Consider the following 16,342-nt stretch of genomic DNA (forward strand, 5'->3'; position numbering starts at 1 on the left):
CATTGTGACTGACTAAGGGCTTTAGGGTAGCAGGAGTACATTGTGACTGACTAAGGGCTTTAGGTAGCAGGAGTACATTGTGACTGACTAAGGGCTGTGGGTAGCAGGAGTACATTGTGACTGACTAAGGGCTTTAGGTAGCAGGAGTACATTGTGACTGACTAAGGGCTGTGGGTAGCAGGAGTACATTGTGACTGACTAAGGGCTTTAGGTAGCAGGAGTACATTGTGACTGACTAAGGGCTTTGGGTAGCAGGAGTACATTGTGACTGACTAAGGGCTTTAGGTAGCAGGAGTACATTGTGACTGACTAAGGGCTTTGGGTAGCAGGAGTACATTGTGACTGACTAAGGGCTGTGGGTAGCAGGAGTACATTGTGACTGACTAAGGGCTTTAGGTAGCAGGAGTACATTGTGACTGACTAAGGGCTGTGGGTAGCAGGAGTACATTGTGACTGACTAAGGGCTTTGGGTAGCAGGAGTACATTGTGACTGACTAAGGGCTTTAGGTAGCAGGAGTACATTGTGACTGACTAAGGGCTTTGGGTAGCAGGAGTACATTGTGACTGACTAAGGGCTTTAGGTAGCAGGAGTACATTGTGACTGACTAAGGGCTTTAGGTAGCAGGAGTACATTGTGACTGACTAAGGGCTTTAGGTAGCAGGAGTACATTGTGACTGACTAAGGGCTGTGGGTAGCAGGAGTACATTGTGACTGACTAAGGGCTTTAGGTAGCAGGAGTACATTGTGACTGACTAAGGGCTTTAGGTAGCAGGAGTACATTGTGACTGACTAAGGGCTGTGGGTAGCAGGAGTACATTGTGACTGACTAAGGGATGTGGGTAGCAGGAGTACATTGCGACTGACTAAGGGCTTTAGGTAGCAGGAGTACATTTTGACTGACTAAGGGCTGTGGGTAGCAGGAGTACATTGTGACTGACTAAGGGCTTTAGGTAGCAGGAGTACATTGTGACTGACTAAGGGCTGTGGGTAGCAGGAGTACATTGTGACTGACTAAGGGCTTTAGGTAGCAGGAGTACATTGTGACTGACTAAGGGCTGTGGGTAACAGGAGTACATTGTGACTGACTAAGGGCTGTGAGTAGCAGGAGTACATTGTGACTGACTAAGGGCTTTGGGTAGCAGGAGTACATTGTGACTGACTAAGGGCTTTAGGTAGCAGGAGTACATTGTGACTGACTAAGGGCTGTGGGTAGCAGGAGTACATTGTGACTGACTAAGGGCTTTAGGTAACAGGAGTACATTGTGACTGACTAAGGGCTGTGGGTAGCAGGAGTACATTGTGACTGACTAAGGGCTGTGGGTAGCAGGAGTACATTGTGACTGACTAAGGGCTTTAGGTAGCAGGAGTACATTGTGACTGACTAAGGGCTGTGGGTAGCAGGAGTACATTGTGACTGACTAAGGGCTTTAGGTAGCAGGAGTACATTGTGACTGACTAAGGGCTGTGGGTAGCAGGAGTACATTGTGACTGACTAAGGGCTTTAGGTAGCAGGAGTACATTGTGACTGACTAAGGGCTTTAGGTAGCAGGAGTACATTGTGACTGACTAAGGGCTGTGGGTAGCAGGAGTACATTGTGACTGACTAAGGGCTTTAGGTAACAGGAGTACATTGTGACTGACTAAGGGCTGTGGGTAGCAGGAGTACATTGTGACTGACTAAGGGCTTTGGGTAGCAGGAGTACATTGTGACTGACTAAGGGCTTTAGGTAGCAGGAGTACATTGTGACTGACTAAGGGCTGTGGGTAGCAGGAGTACATTGTGACTGACTAAGGGCTTTAGGTAGCAGGAGTACATTGTGACTGACTAAGGGCTCTGGGTAGCAGGAGTACATTGTGACTGACTAAGGGCTTTGGGTAGCAGGAGTACATTGTGACTGACTAAGGGCTTTGGGTAGCAGGAGTACATTGTGACTGACTAAGGGCTTTAGGTAGCAGGAGTACATTGTGACTGACTAAGGGCTTTGGGTAACAGGAGTACATTGTGACTGACTAAGGGCTTTAGGTAGCAGGAGTACATTGTGACTGACTAAGGGCTTTAGGTAGCAGGAGTACATTGTGACTGACTAAGGGCTTTAGGTAGCAGGAGTACATTGTGACTGACTAAGGGCTTTGGGTAGCAGGAGTACATTGTGACTGACTAAGGGCTTTAGGTAGCAGGAGTACATTGTGACTGACTAAGGGCTGTGGGTAGCAGGAGTACATTGTGACTGACTAAGGGCTTTGGGTAGCAGGAGTACATTGTGACTGACTAAGGGCTTTAGGTAGCAGGAGTACATTGTGACTGACTAAGGGCTTTGGGTAGCAGGAGTACATTGTGACTGACTAAGGGCTGTGGGTAGCAGGAGTACATTGTGACTGACTAAGGGCTTTAGGTAGCAGGAGTACATTGTGACTGACTAAGGGCTGTGGGTAGCAGGAGTACATTGTGACTGACTAAGGGCTTTAGGTAGCAGGAGTACATTGTGACTGACTAAGGGCTGTGGGTAACAGGAGTACATTGTGACTGACTAAGGGCTTTAGGTAGCAGGAGTACATTGTGACTGACTAAGGGCTTTAGGTAGCAGGAGTACATTGTGACTGACTAAGGGCTGTGGGTAGCAGGAGTACATTGTGACTGACTAAGGGCTGTGGGTAGCAGGAGTACATTGTGACTGACTAAGGGCTTTAGGTAACAGGAGTACATTGTGACTGACTAAGGGCTTTGGGTAGCAGGAGTACATTGTGACTGACTAAGGGCTTTGGGTAGCAGGAGTACATTGTGACTGACTAAGGGCTTTAGGTAGCAGGAGTACATTGTGACTGACTAAGGGCTTTGGGTAGCAGGAGTACATTGTGACTGACTAAGGGCTTTCGGTAGCAGGAGTACATTGTGACTGACTAAGGGCTTTAGGTAGCAGGAGTACATTGTGACTGACTAAGGGCTTTAGGTAGCAGGAGTACATTGTGACTGACTAAGGGCTTTAGGTAGCAGGAGTACATTGTGACTGACTAAGGGCTGTGGGTAGCAGGAGTACATTGTGACTGACTAAGGGCTTTAGGTAGCAGGAGTACATTGTGACTGACTAAGGGCTGTGGGTAGCAGGAGTACATTGTGACTGACTAAGGGCTGTGGGTAGCAGGAGTACATTGTGACTGACTAAGGGCTTTAGGTAGCAGGAGTACATTGTCACTGACTAAGGGCTGTGGGTAGCAGGAGTACATTGTGACTGACTAAGGGCTTTAGGTAGCAGGAGTACATTGTGACTGACTAAGGGCTGTGGGTAGCAGGAGTACATTGTGACTGACTAAGGGGTGTAGTTAGCAGGAGCACATTGTGACTGACTAAGGGCTTTAGGTAGCAGGAGTAAATTGTGACTGACTAAGGGCTGTGGGTAGCAGGAGTACATTGTGACTGACTAAGGGCTGTGGGTAGCAGGAGTACATTGTGACTGACTAAGGGCTTTGGGTAGCAGGAGTACATTGTGACTGACTAAGGGCTTTGGGTAGCAGGAGTACATTGTGACTGACTAAGGGCTTTGGGTAGCAGGAGTACATTGTGACTGACTAAGGGCTTTGGGTAGCAGGAGTACATTGTGACTGACTAAGGGCTTTAGGTAGCAGGAGTACATTGTGACTGACTAAGGGCTGTGGGTAGCAGGAGTACATTGTGACTGACTAAGGGCTGTGGGTAGCAGGAGTACATTGTGACTGACTAAGGGCTTTAGGTAGCAGGAGTACATTGTGACTGACTAAGGGCTGTGGGTAGCAGGAGTACATTGTGACTGACTAAGGGCTTTAGGTAGCAGGAGTACATTGTGACTGACTAAGGGCTTTAGGTAGCAGGAGTACATTGTGACTGACTAAGGGCTGTGGGTAGCAGGAGTACATTGTGACTGACTAAGGGCTTTAGGTAGCAGGAGTACATTGTGACTGACTAAGGGCTGTGGGTAGCAGGAGTACATTGTGACTGACTAAGGGCTTTAGGTAGCAGGAGTACATTGTGACTGACTAAGGGCTTTAGGTAGCAGGAGTACATTGTGACTGACTAAGGGCTTTAGGTAGCAGGAGTACATTGTGACTGACTAAGGGCTGTGGGTAGCAGGAGTACATTGTGACTGACTAAGGGATGTGGGTAGCAGGAGTACATTGCGACTGACTAAGGGCTTTAGGTAGCAGGAGTACATTTTGACTGACTAAGGGCTGTGGGTAACAGGAGTACATTGTGACTGACTAAGGGCTTTAGGTAGCAGGAGTACATTGTGACTGACTAAGGGCTTTAGGTAGCAGGAGTACATTGTGACTGACTAAGGGCTTTAGGTAGCAGGAGTACATTGTGACTGACTAAGGGCTGTGGGTAGCAGGAGTACATTGTGACTGACTAAGGGCTTTAGGTAGCAGGAGTACATTGTGACTGACTAAGGGCTGTGGGTAGCAGGAGTACATTGTGACTGACTAAGGGCTTTAGGTAGCAGGAGTACATTGTGACTGACTAAGGGCTTTAGGTAGCAGGAGTACATTGTGACTGACTAAGGGCTTTAGGTAGCAGGAGTACATTGTGACTGACTAAGTGCTGTGGGTAACAGGAGTACATTGTGACTGACTAAGGGCTGTGAGTAACAGGAGTACATTGTGACTGACTTAGGGCTTTAGGTAGCAGGAGTACATTGTGACTGACTAAGGGCTGTGGGTAGCAGGAGTACATTGTGACTGACTAAGGGCTGTGGGTAACAGGAGTACATTGTGACTGACTAAGGGCTTTAGGTAGCAGGAGTACATTGTGACTGACTAAGGGCTGTGGGTAACAGGAGTACATTGTGACTGACTAAGGGCTGTGGGTAGCAGGAGTACATTGTGACTGACTAAGGGCTTTAGGTAGCAGGAGTACATTGTGACTGACTAAGGGCTTTAGGTAGCAGGAGTACATTGTGACTGACTAAGGGCTGTGGGTAGCAGGAGTACATTGTGACTGACTAAGGGCTTTAGGTAGCAGGAGTACATTGTGACTGACTAAGGGCTTTAGGTAGCAGGAGTACATTGTGACTGACTAAGGGCTGTGGGTAGCAGGAGTACATTGTGACTGACTAAGGGCTTTAGGTAGCAGGAGTACATTGTGACTGACTAAGGGCTGTGGGTAGCAGGAGTACATTGTGACTGACTAAGGGCTTTAGGTAGCAGGAGTACATTGTGACTGACTAAGGGCTTTAGGTAGCAGGAGTACATTGTGACTGACTAAGGGCTTTAGGTAGCAGGAGTACATTGTGACTGACTAAGGGCTTTAGGTAGCAGGAGTACATTGTGACTGACTAAGGGCTTTAGGTAGCAGGAGTACATTGTGACTGACTAATGGCTTTAGGTAGCAGGAGTACATTGTGACTGACTAATGGCTTTAGGTAGCAGGAGTACATTGTGACTGACTAAGGGCTTTAGTTAGCAGGAGTACATTGTGACTGACTAAGGGCTTTAGGTAGCAGGAGTACATTGTGACTGACTAATGGCTTTAGGTAGCAGGAGTACATTGTGACTCACTAAGGGCTTTAGGTAGCAGGAGTACATTGTGACTCACTAAGGGCTTTAGGTAGCAGGAGTACATTGTGACTCACTAAGGGCTTTAGGTAGCAGGAGTACATTGTGACTCACTAAGGGCTGTGGGTAGCAGGAGTACATTGTGACTCACTAAGGGCTTTAGGTAGCAGGAGTACATTGTGACTCACTAAGGGCTGTGGGTAGCAGGAGTACATTGTGACTCACTAAGGGCTGTGGGTAGCAGGAGTACATTGTGACTCACTAATGGCTTTAGGTAGCAGGAATACATTGTGACTCACTAAGGGCTTTAGGTAGCAGGAGTACATTGTGACTGACTAAGGGCTTTAGGTAGCAGGAGTACATTGTGACTGACTAAGGGCTTTAGGTAGCAGGATACATTGTGACTCACTAAGGGCTTTAGGTAGCAGGAGTACATTGTGACTGACTAAGGGCTTTAGGTAGCAGGAGTACATTGTGACTGACTAAGGGCTGTGGGTAGCAGGAGTACATTGTGACTCACTAATGGCTTTAGGTAGCAGGAGTACATTGTGACTCACTAAGGGCTTTAGGTAGCAGGAGTACATTGTGACTGACTAAGGGCTTTAGGTAGCAGGAGTACATTGTGACTCACTAATGGCTTTAGGTAGCAGGAGTACATTGTGACTCACTAAGGGCTGTGGGTAGCAGGAGTACATTGTAACTGACTAAGGGCTGTGGGAAGCAGGACTACATTGTGACTCACTAATGGCTTTAGGTAGCAGGAGTACATTGTGACTCACTAATGGCTTTAGGTAGCAGGAGTACATTGTGACTCACTAAGGGCTTTAGGTAGCAGGAGTACATTGTGACTGACTAATGGCTTTAGGTAGCAGGAGTACATTGTGACTGACTAATGGCTTTAGGTAGCAGGAGTACATTGTGACTCACTAATGGCTTTAGGTAGCAGGAGTACATTGTGACTCACTAAGGGCTTTAGGTAGCAGGAGTACATTGTGACTCACTAATGGCTTTAGGTAGCAGGAGTACATTGTGACTGACTAATGGCTTTAGGTAGCAGGAGTACATTGTGACTCACTAATGGCTTTAGGTAGCAGGAGTACATTGTGACTCACTAAGGGCTGTGGGTAGCAGGAGGGCATCTTTTTCTTTCTTTCTTTCTTTCTTTTCCCTCTCTCTTTTCTGTTGCTCTTAATCGCTCTCCATCTTTGGCCTCCCTCCTCTGTCTCTCCTTTGCTCTCATTTCTGTGCGACTCTCTGAACTGGGTCACAGTGTGGTCCCATTGGATCAGAATAGAGTGAGGCTTGAGGAGGGGGGTGAGGGGAGAGGAGGAACAGGGGGACGGGGGGATGACTTTAGAACTGATTAGTGGTTTCCCTGCAATCCAATCATCAGGCAGCACCCACGGGAGACAGGATTTTCTTCTACCACCCCCATTACCTTCTCGCCTTCCACCAACAAAAATTATGCTAATTAGTACATGCCTTCACCAGCTTTGTTGAGGGGGATATTTTCTTTTCCTGTTAACTTCCATTCGCTCCCGCAGGACATCCAAAGGAAATCACATCTTTAATCTCAACGCTTCCTTCCTGCCGCAGCTTTTGAAGAAAATACATCTAAATCGCCTCATGTAATTAACAGGATGTAGTGATGGCTGTTGCTGTGAGGACACTGCTACCATACCGGGACCTCTAACACTCAACACCATGACAAATTATTTCAGCTCACCGGCTCTCGTCTAAAACCAAAACAATAAATCCCAATTTGTTTAATTAGTGAATCTTATCATTTGGAAATAACTTTTTTGTTGTTCCACATCAAATTGTATATGACCTTAAATACATGTGTGTCTCCTTTATAAAAGCGTTGGAAAGCTCATTCTATTACTGAGTTTGTAAAATTAAAGGACTAAGCACTTTCTGTACGTTTCACGGTTGCAAGCTGGCTTGGCAACATATGGCTAATCGTGGTGAACGGCAATTAACATTACTGATTAATGGTGAACAGACAAATGTTCTGCTTATAATTGAGACTGTTTGAAACCTCCGTGGAGAATCACAAGTCTCCATGCATGAGACAGAGACAGACAGAGACAGAGACAGACAGAGACTGAGACAGACAGAGACTGAGACAGACAGAGACTGAGACAGAAGAGACTGAGACAGACAGAGACTGAGACAGACAGAGATGGAGACAGACAGAGATGGAGACAGACAGAGATGGAGACAGACAGAGACTGAGACAGACAGAGACTGAGACAGACAGAGACTGAGACAGACAGAGATGGAGACAGACAGAGACAGACAGAGACAGACAGAGACTGAGACAGACAGAGACTGGGAGTGGGACTGAGAGAGGGACTAGGAGAGGGAATGAGAGTGGGGAAGGGGCTGGGTTTGAGACTGGGGGAGGGGCTGGGGGAGGGGACTCGGGAGGGGCTGAGGGAGGGGAGGGACTGGGGGAGGGGCTTGGGGAGTGGTTCAGGACACATTGGACTGGCATCCCAAAAATCACTGTCTAATGCATCCACATCTCCATGGTTGTGTCTCGCAGACTGGGCCTCAACCCAACACTATAGAGCTATGGGCCTCAACCCAACACTATAGAGCTATGGGCCTCAACCCAACACTGTAGAGCTATGGGCCTCAACCCAACACTATAGAGCTATGGGCCTCAACCCAACACTGTAGAGCTATGGGCCTCAACCCAACACTATAGATCTATGGGCCTCAACCCAACACTATAGAGCTATGGGCCTCAACCCAACACTATAGAGCTATGGGCCTCAACCCAACACTGTGGAGCTATGGGCCTCAACCCAACACAATAGAGCTATGGGCCTCAACCCAACACTATAGAGCTATGGGCCTCAACCCAACACTATAGAGCTATGGGTCTCAACCCAACACTGTGGAGCTATGGGCCTCAACCCAACACAATAGAGCTATGGGCCTCAACCCAACACTATAGAGCTATGGGCCTCAACCCAACACTATAGAGCTATGGGCCTCAACCCAACACTATAGAGCTATGGGCCTCAACCCAACACTGTGGAGCTATGGGCCTCAACCCAACACAATAGAGCTATGGGCCTCAACCCAACACTATAGAGCTATGGGCCTCAACCCAACACTATAGAGCTATGGGCCTCAACCCAACACTGTGGAGCTATGGGCCTCAATCCAACACTGCTATGGGAAATGGTTATACTGTACAACTGTGGTGGTGGCATGTAATGATGGACTCTAAACCACATACTAAAAAGCATATCGTATAATAATTGTACATTTCTAATGCTACTATTAATCATGTGACTATCCCAAATTAAAGAGTAAAAGTTAACTTTGTTCTGAAGAAAGGTCAGAGAATAACTTCTGTTCTAAATATGAGTACGAAAGAGGAGTGTGTGTCTTTGTCTTTGTGCGTGTGCGTGTGCGTGTGCGTGTGCGTGTGTGTGTGTGTGTGCGTGTGCGTGTGTGCGTGTGTCTTTCTGTGTGTGTGTGTGTGTGTGTGTATATATATATATATATGTTTACATATATGTCCTGCATATATATCACAATGATAGGGAAGGCCCATTTGTTAGCAGCTGAACAACAGGAGAATTCAAATTGAGTAATGAGTTTCTGCATGTCCTAATTAACCAGGCATCAGAGGTATTTTTAGGGGGAGAGAGAACTGTTCAAATGCCTCTATAAAAAGGAAAGAATCTATCCTCACAACCCAATTCCAAGCAAATTAATCTTTAGATTTTAATTAAAGGTACAACATTTGATGGCAAAACTCATCTTCCTCTACTATTCCTCTTTCTTATTCCTGCAGTGGAGGGGTGACCTGCTTAGCTGCAGTAAGGTTGAGCCTGGATGAAACAACTACCATTTTTTTATTTAACCTTTATTTAACTAGGCAAGTCAGTTAAGAACAAATTCTTATTTACAATGACGGCCTAGAAACAGTGGGTTGACTGCCTGTTCAGGGGCAGAACGACAGATTTTTACCTTGTCAGCTCGGGGATTTGAACTTGCAACCTTTCGGTTACTAGTCCAACGCAGTGCATGGTGAGGCATTGGTATCAGTGTAGACAACACTATGAACGTACTGTACATTTAAGGTTGAGAGGGTGTAGTGTAGCGTAGTGTAGCGTAGTGTAGTATAGTGTAGTCAGGGGCGCACTGGGATAATAAATCGGCCCTGGAATTTTATCCATACCAGCCCGCGTCACTTTGCTTGCTTCCAACTTCTTTTTTTGTTCAATAGAGATGAATTACATCTTTATGTGCACTAACTAATATCATAGGCTAATTCATTTGGGGTTCAACACCTGAGGAAGTGGAAACTTAAAACACATGAACTAGATGGCTAACTCTAAATATAACACACACTGTTAGAAGCCATGTATTCATCCAACAATACATTTTATGTCCTAAATCAACTTTGCAGTTGTAGCTTTCTACCCATGACACTTATAGGCCTATGCACTGGCAATGGCTGGTGCGCATTTTGCGTGTGGGGCCACTCCATATCTCAGAGCTATATCAAATACCTTGGTTGTAAAATAGCTGCTATTGAGCTGAATATTCAGTTGAGAAATACAAATGGTATCTACAAAAAGATGAGACCCTCCTCTCTTCGACAGTGATAAGAGGACAACACTTCCAAAGTTGTGTTTTACCCGCAATTGCATTTGAAATTGTCTCTTGAGCAAATGAGGGTAGAGAGGAGTGGCTCACTTATCACAGCAGCAGGCCCCAGCGAGGGCACAGGGACAGGGGCAGGACAGACACTTTCATTACAGGAATCATGAGGATAATGCACTTTACTGTTTGACTAAATCATGGTTTTTGCTGCCCCCCCCAAAAAAAAATTGGACGTTTTGAGTGAGGTGACAATCTAGAATGTGCTCGTTCTACATTTCTAGCACCCTTTCTGTTTTTTTACGATCCATGATCTTGACTGTCTAACTGATAACAGAGTTGGAGCAGGTGTCTATGCTGATGCCATGTTTGACTTTGAATGTGCATTTGCGTAACCTCGTATCCACTGATCCACCAAAGGCACATTATTGATTAGTATAACAGAGAAATCTTAAAAAATATTTTTTGAAAAATAAATCTTTAAAAATAAATCTTAATAGGCCCATGTCACCTTTTTCATTTTTACATTTTTTTTATATAAAAACACATATTTTGGTATATGTCAATTTTGACCAGCCCACCCAACAAAAAAATGGTTCAGCCCATCTGGTATTTGCCAGAATTGTCAGATAGCCAATCCACCCCTGAGTGTAACATAGTGCAGTATATTGTAGGAGCAGACAGGAGGAGAAGCAGAGCAGCAGAGCTTCCTCTTCTTACCTGCACATGATCTCGTGTGTCAGTAACACTCGGCACATCTCAGGGTTCTTGTCTTGCCCTTCATAAACAATGGCCTGCAGAAGGAGGGGGGCAAAGATTAGATTAGAAACAGGTTGAGGATTTGTTTTTCGAAGCAAAGTTGGGTTAGTACTGGTCATCACAGAGGCCCACAAGATCTGCCCTGGAGAGAGTGTTCCTACTGTGGTCTGGATCACGTCTGGTAACATCTCCCTCCACACAGAAATCACATCGGTCTCTCACATTATGGGACGTGGCTCTCACTTGACTTAATCACTAATTGGACATATTACAATATAGCATTGATTTATTTATTTCACCTTTATGTTGTCAGGGAGTCATGCTGAGATCTAGGTCTCTTTTTCAGATGTGCCCTGTAATATTTATCCAACGTCACTTTCTGCATGAAGAAGATCCATAGAAGCTACCCAGATGAAGGTACAGTGCTCTTAAATCATTGGGCTTCAACTTCCAGCCCGCTCGCTTCTGTTCCATTTCTGGTCCAAATAATCCACATCAGCATGTTGCTTGATTTTGGTGAACATTTATTTTCCTTGTGTGACAACATATCACCACATTTGTAATAACCAAGTATGTATTTTCACTGCCGTTCCAGGGTGTTTTAGAGCGTGCTGTGGTCCAGCCAAACAGGGCTGTTAATGCGGATGGAAATATGACTTCCTGTCTCTCTGTAACATGTCCTGTGTCCCAAATGGCACCCTATTCCATATATAGTGCATTGAATTTGACCAGGACCTAAAGGACTCCGCTCGGAATTAGCACACTATCTAGGGAATAGGGTGCAATTTGTAATGCAGACTTGATTGGCGGCTGGAGCCCAATGCTCTGTCTGTCTGAAACATATACATGACACTCAGCTGATCATTGGAAACAAATGTGGTCTTTCAATTCACCTCCTAAGACTTGGATGCAAAACAGAACACTACACTGATGGACATTATCCTTAGCTATTGTGCTACCCATATACTCCATACAGATTATAAATAGTCCACAAATTTAAAAGGACTGTTGGAATGCTAAATCTCCTTGTCCAGTCAAAGACTATCATGCCCTCTCCTCCCTGCCCCACCCCGCCACCAATACCAACACCCTCTCTCTCTCCCTCCCTCCCTCCCTGGAATTTGAAAGAACGGATTCCACTTGAACAACACAAAAACACACAGAGCGGCCCTAAGAGCTTAATGTAGTATTTACTGCCTCTGGCCGGGGGATGTTTAATGAATAGCAGCGTGTGTCGTGAGAACTCTGCGGGACCCGTCCGATATTTCTGTCCAAGGTGGGAGGGAGGGAAGGAAGGGGCCATCCCGGGTCCTGGCTTCCCACAGCGCTGCAGAGCAGAACATTATGTAAAGAGAGAGAAGAGGAGCTGAGAACAGAGAGGAGAGAGAAGAGTAGCTGAGAAGAGAGAGAAGAGTAGCTGAGAAGCGAGAGAAGAGTAGCTGAGAAGAGAGAGAAGGGTAGCTGAGAAGAGAGAGAAGAGAGAGAAGAGTAGCTGAGAAGAGAGAGAAGAGTAGCTGAGAAGAGAAAGAAGAGAGAGAAGAGTAGCTGAGAAGAGAGAGAAAAGTAGCTGAGAAGAGAGAGAAGAGTAGCTGAGAAAAGAGAGAAGAGTAGCTGAGAAGAGAGAGAAAAGAGAGAAGAGAGAGAAGAGTAGCTGAGAAGAGAGAGAAAAGTAGCTGAGAAGAGAGAGAAGAGTAGCTGAGAAGAGAGAGAAAAGTAGCTGAGAAGAGAGAGAAGAGTAGCTGAGAAGAGAGAGAAGAGTAGCTGAGAAGAGAGAGAAAAGAGAGAAGAGAGAGAAGAGTAGCTGAGAAGAGAGAGAAAAGTAGCTGAGAAGAGAGAGAAGAGTAGCTGAGAAGAGAGAAAAGTAGCTGAGAAGAGAGAGAAAAGTAGCTGAGAAGAGAGAGAAAAGTAGCTGAGAAGAGAGAGAAGAGGAGCTGATAAGAGAGAGGAGAGGAGCTGATAAGAGAGAGAAAAGTAGCTGAGAAGAGAGAGAAGAGGAGCTGATAAGAGAGAGGAGAGGAGCTGATAAGAGAGAGGAGAGGAGCTGAGAAGAGAGAGAAGAGTAGCTGAGAAGAGAGAGAAGAGTAGCTGAGAAGAGAGAGAAGGGTAGCTGAGAAGAGAGAGAAGAGAGAGAAGAGTAGCTGAGAAGAGAGAGAAGAGTAGCTGAGAAGAGAGAGAAGAGAGAGAAGAGTAGCTGAGAAGAGAGAGAAAAGTAGCTGAGAAGAGAGAGAAGAGTAGCTGAGAAGAGAGAGAAGAGTAGCTGAGAAGAGAGAGAAAAGAGAGAAGAGAGAGAAGAGTAGCTGAGAAGAGAGAGAAAAGTAGCTGAGAAGAGAGAGAAGAGTAGCTGAGAAGAGAGAGAAAAGAGAGAAGAGAGAGAAGAGTAGCTGAGAAGAGAGAGAAAAGTAGCTGAGAAGAGAGAGAAGAGTAGCTGAGAAGAGAGAGAAAAGTAGCTGAGAAGAGAGAGAAAAGTAGCTGAGGAGAGAGAGAAAAGTAGCTGAGGAGAGAGAGAAAAGTAGCTGAGAAGAGAGAGAAGAGGAGCTGAGAAGAGAGAGAAAAGTAGCTGAGAAGAGAGAGAAAAGTAGCTGAGAAGAGAGAGAGAAAGTAGCTGAGGAGAGAGAGAAAAGTAGCTGAGGAGAGAGAGAAAAGTAGCTGAGAAGAGAGAGAAGAGGAGCTGATAAGAGAGAGGAGAGGAGCTGATAAGAGAGAGAAAAGTAGCTGAGAAGAGAGAGAAGAGGAGCTGATAAGAGAGAGGAGAGGAGCTGATAAGAGAGAGGAGAGGAGCTGAGAAGAGAGAGAAGAGTAGCTGAGAAGAGAGAGAAGAGTAGCTGAGAAGAGAGAGAAGGGTAGCTGAGAAGAGAGAGAAGAGAGAGAAGAGTAGCTGAGAAGAGAGAGAAGAGTAGCTGAGAAGAGAGAGAAGAGAGAGAAGAGTAGCTGAGAAGAGAGAGAAAAGTAGCTGAGAAGAGAGAGAAGAGTAGCTGAGAAGAGAGAAAAGTAGCTGAGAAGAGAGAGAAAAGTAGCTGAGAAGAGAGAGAAAAGTAGCTGAGAAGAGAGAGAAGAGGAGCTGATAAGAGAGAGGAGAGGAGCTGATAAGAGAGAGAAAAGTAGCTGAGAAGAGAGAGAAGAGGAGCTGATAAGAGAGAGGAGAGGAGCTGATAAGAGAGAGGAGAGGAGCTGAGAAGAGAGAGAAGAGTAGCTGAGAAGAGAGAGAAGAGTAGCTGAGAAGAGAGAGAAGGGTAGCTGAGAAGAGAGAGAAGAGAGAGAAGAGTAGCTGAGAAGAGAGAGAAGAGTAGCTGAGAAGAGAGAGAAGAGAGAGAAGAGTAGCTGAGAAGAGAGAGAAAAGTAGCTGAGAAGAGAGAGAAGAGTAGCTGAGAAGAGAGAGAAGAGTAGCTGAGAAGAGAGAGAAAAGAGAGAAGAGAGAGAAGAGTAGCTGAGAAGAGAGAGAAAAGTAGCTGAGAAGAGAGAGAAGAGTAGCTGAGAAGAGAGAGAAAAGAGAGAAGAGAGAGAAGAGTAGCTGAGAAGAGAGAGAAAAGTAGCTGAGAAGAGAGAGAAGAGTAGCTGAGAAGAGAGAGAAAAGTAGCTGAGAAGAGAGAGAAAAGTAGCTGAGGAGAGAGAGAAAAGTAGCTGAGGAGAGAGAGAAAAGTAGCTGAGAAGAGAGAGAAGAGGAGCTGAGAAGAGAGAGAAAAGTAGCTGAGAAGAGAGAGAAAAGTAGCTGAGAAGAGAGAGAAAAGTAGCTGAGGAGAGAGAGAAAAGTAGCTGAGGAGAGAGAGAAAAGTAGCTGAGAAGAGAGAGAAGAGGAGCTGATAAGAGAGAGGAGAGGAGCTGATAAGAGAGAGAAAAGTAGCTGAGAAGAGAGAGAAGAGGAGCTGATAAGAGAGAGGAGAGGAGCTGATAAGAGAGAGGAGAGGAGCTGAGAAGAGAGAGAAGAGTAGCTGAGAAGAGAGAGAAGAGTAGCTGAGAAGAGAGAGAAGGGTAGCTGAGAAGAGAGAGAAGAGAGAGAAGAGTAGCTGAGAAGAGAGAGAAGAGTAGCTGAGAAGAGAGAGAAGAGAGAGAAGAGTAGCTGAGAAGAGAGAGAAAAGTAGCTGAGAAGAGAGAGAAGAGTAGCTGAGAAGAGAGAGAAGAGTAGCTGAGAAGAGAGAGAAGAGTAGCTGAGAAGAGAGAGAAAAGAGAGAAGAGAGAGAAGAGTAGCTGAGAAGAGAGAGAAAAGTAGCTGAGAAGAGAGAGAAGAGTAGCTGAGAAGAGAGAGAAAAGTAGCTGAGGAGAGAGAGAAAAGTAGCTGAGAAGAGAGAGAAGAGGAGCTGATAAGAGAGAGAAAAGAGAGAAGAGAGAGAAGAGTAGCTGAGAAGAGAGAGAAAAGTAGCTGAGAAGAGAGAGAAGAGTAGCTGAGAAGAGAGAGAAAAGTAGCTGAGGAGAGAGAGAAAAGTAGCTGAGAAGAGAGAGAAGAGGAGCTGATAAGAGAGAGGAGAGGAGCTGATAAGAGAGAGGAGAGGAGCTGATAAGAGAGAGGAGAGGAGCTGAGAAGAGAGAGAAGAGTAGCTGAGAAGAGAGAGAAGAGTAGCTGAGAAGAGAGAGAAGGGTAGCTGAGAAGAGAGAGAAGGGTAGCTGAGAAGAGAGAGAAGAGAGAGAAGAGTAGCTGAGAAGAGAGAGAAGAGAGAGAAGAGTAGCTGAGAAGAGAGAGAAAAGTAGCTGAGAAGAGAGAGAAGAGTAGCTGAGAAGAGAGAGAAGAGTAGCTGAGAAGAGAGAGAAGAGTAGCTGAGAAGAGAGAGAAAAGAGAGAAGAGAGAGAAGAGTAGCTGAGAAGAGAGAGAAAAGTAGCTGAGAAGAGAGAGAAGAGTAGCTGAGAAGAGAGAGAAAAGTAGCTGAGAAGAGAGAGAAAAGTAGCTGAGGAGAGAGAGAAAAGTAGCTGAGAAGAGAGAGAAGAGGAGCTGATAAGAGAGAGGAGAGGAGCTGATAAGAGAGAGAAAAGTAGCTGAGAAGAGAGAGAAGAGGAGCTGATAAGAGAGAGGAGAGGAGCTGATAAGAGAGAGGAGAGGCGCTGAGAAGAGAGAGAAGAGGAGGTGCTGAGAATAGAGAGGAGAGGTGCTGAGAATAGAGAGGAGAGGAGCTGAGAAGAGAGAGGAGAGGAGCTGAGAAGGGAGAGGAGAGGAGGTGCTGAGAATAGAGAGGAGAGGAGGTGCTGAGAAGAGAGAGAAAAGTAGCTGAGAAGAGAGAGAAGAGGAGCTGAGAAGAGAGAGAAGAGGAGGTGCTGAGAATAGAGAGGAGAGGTGCTGAGAATAGAGAGGAGAGGAGCTGAGAAGAGAGAGGAGAGGAGCTGAGAAGAGAGAGGAGAGGAGCTGAGAAGAGAGAGAAGAGTAGCTGAGAAGAGAGAGAAGAGTAGCTGAGAAGAGAGAGAAGGGTAGCTGAGAAGAGAGAGAAGAGAGAGAAGAGTAGCTGA

At 45.9% G+C, this 16,342-nt stretch overlaps 1 protein-coding gene across 12 annotated transcripts in view; it reads right to left on the reverse strand.

The window, feature by feature from the left end:
- Positions 1 to 16,342, reverse strand: part of LOC106603880 (transcription factor COE1-A) — a 334,815-nt gene that overhangs the window by 303,350 nt on the left and 15,123 nt on the right. For all 12 annotated transcript variants that reach the window (XM_045717375.1, XM_045717372.1, XM_045717371.1 and 9 more), the window contains exon 5: positions 10,877 to 10,950. In XM_045717375.1, the coding sequence (XP_045573331.1) occupies positions 10,877 to 10,950 (74 nt within the window). The remainder of the gene's footprint in view (positions 1 to 10,876; positions 10,951 to 16,342) is intronic.

This window comes from Salmo salar, chromosome ssa04 (genome assembly GCF_905237065.1).
Source record: "Salmo salar chromosome ssa04, Ssal_v3.1, whole genome shotgun sequence".
Classification (NCBI taxonomy): Eukaryota; Metazoa; Chordata; class Actinopteri; order Salmoniformes; family Salmonidae; genus Salmo; species Salmo salar.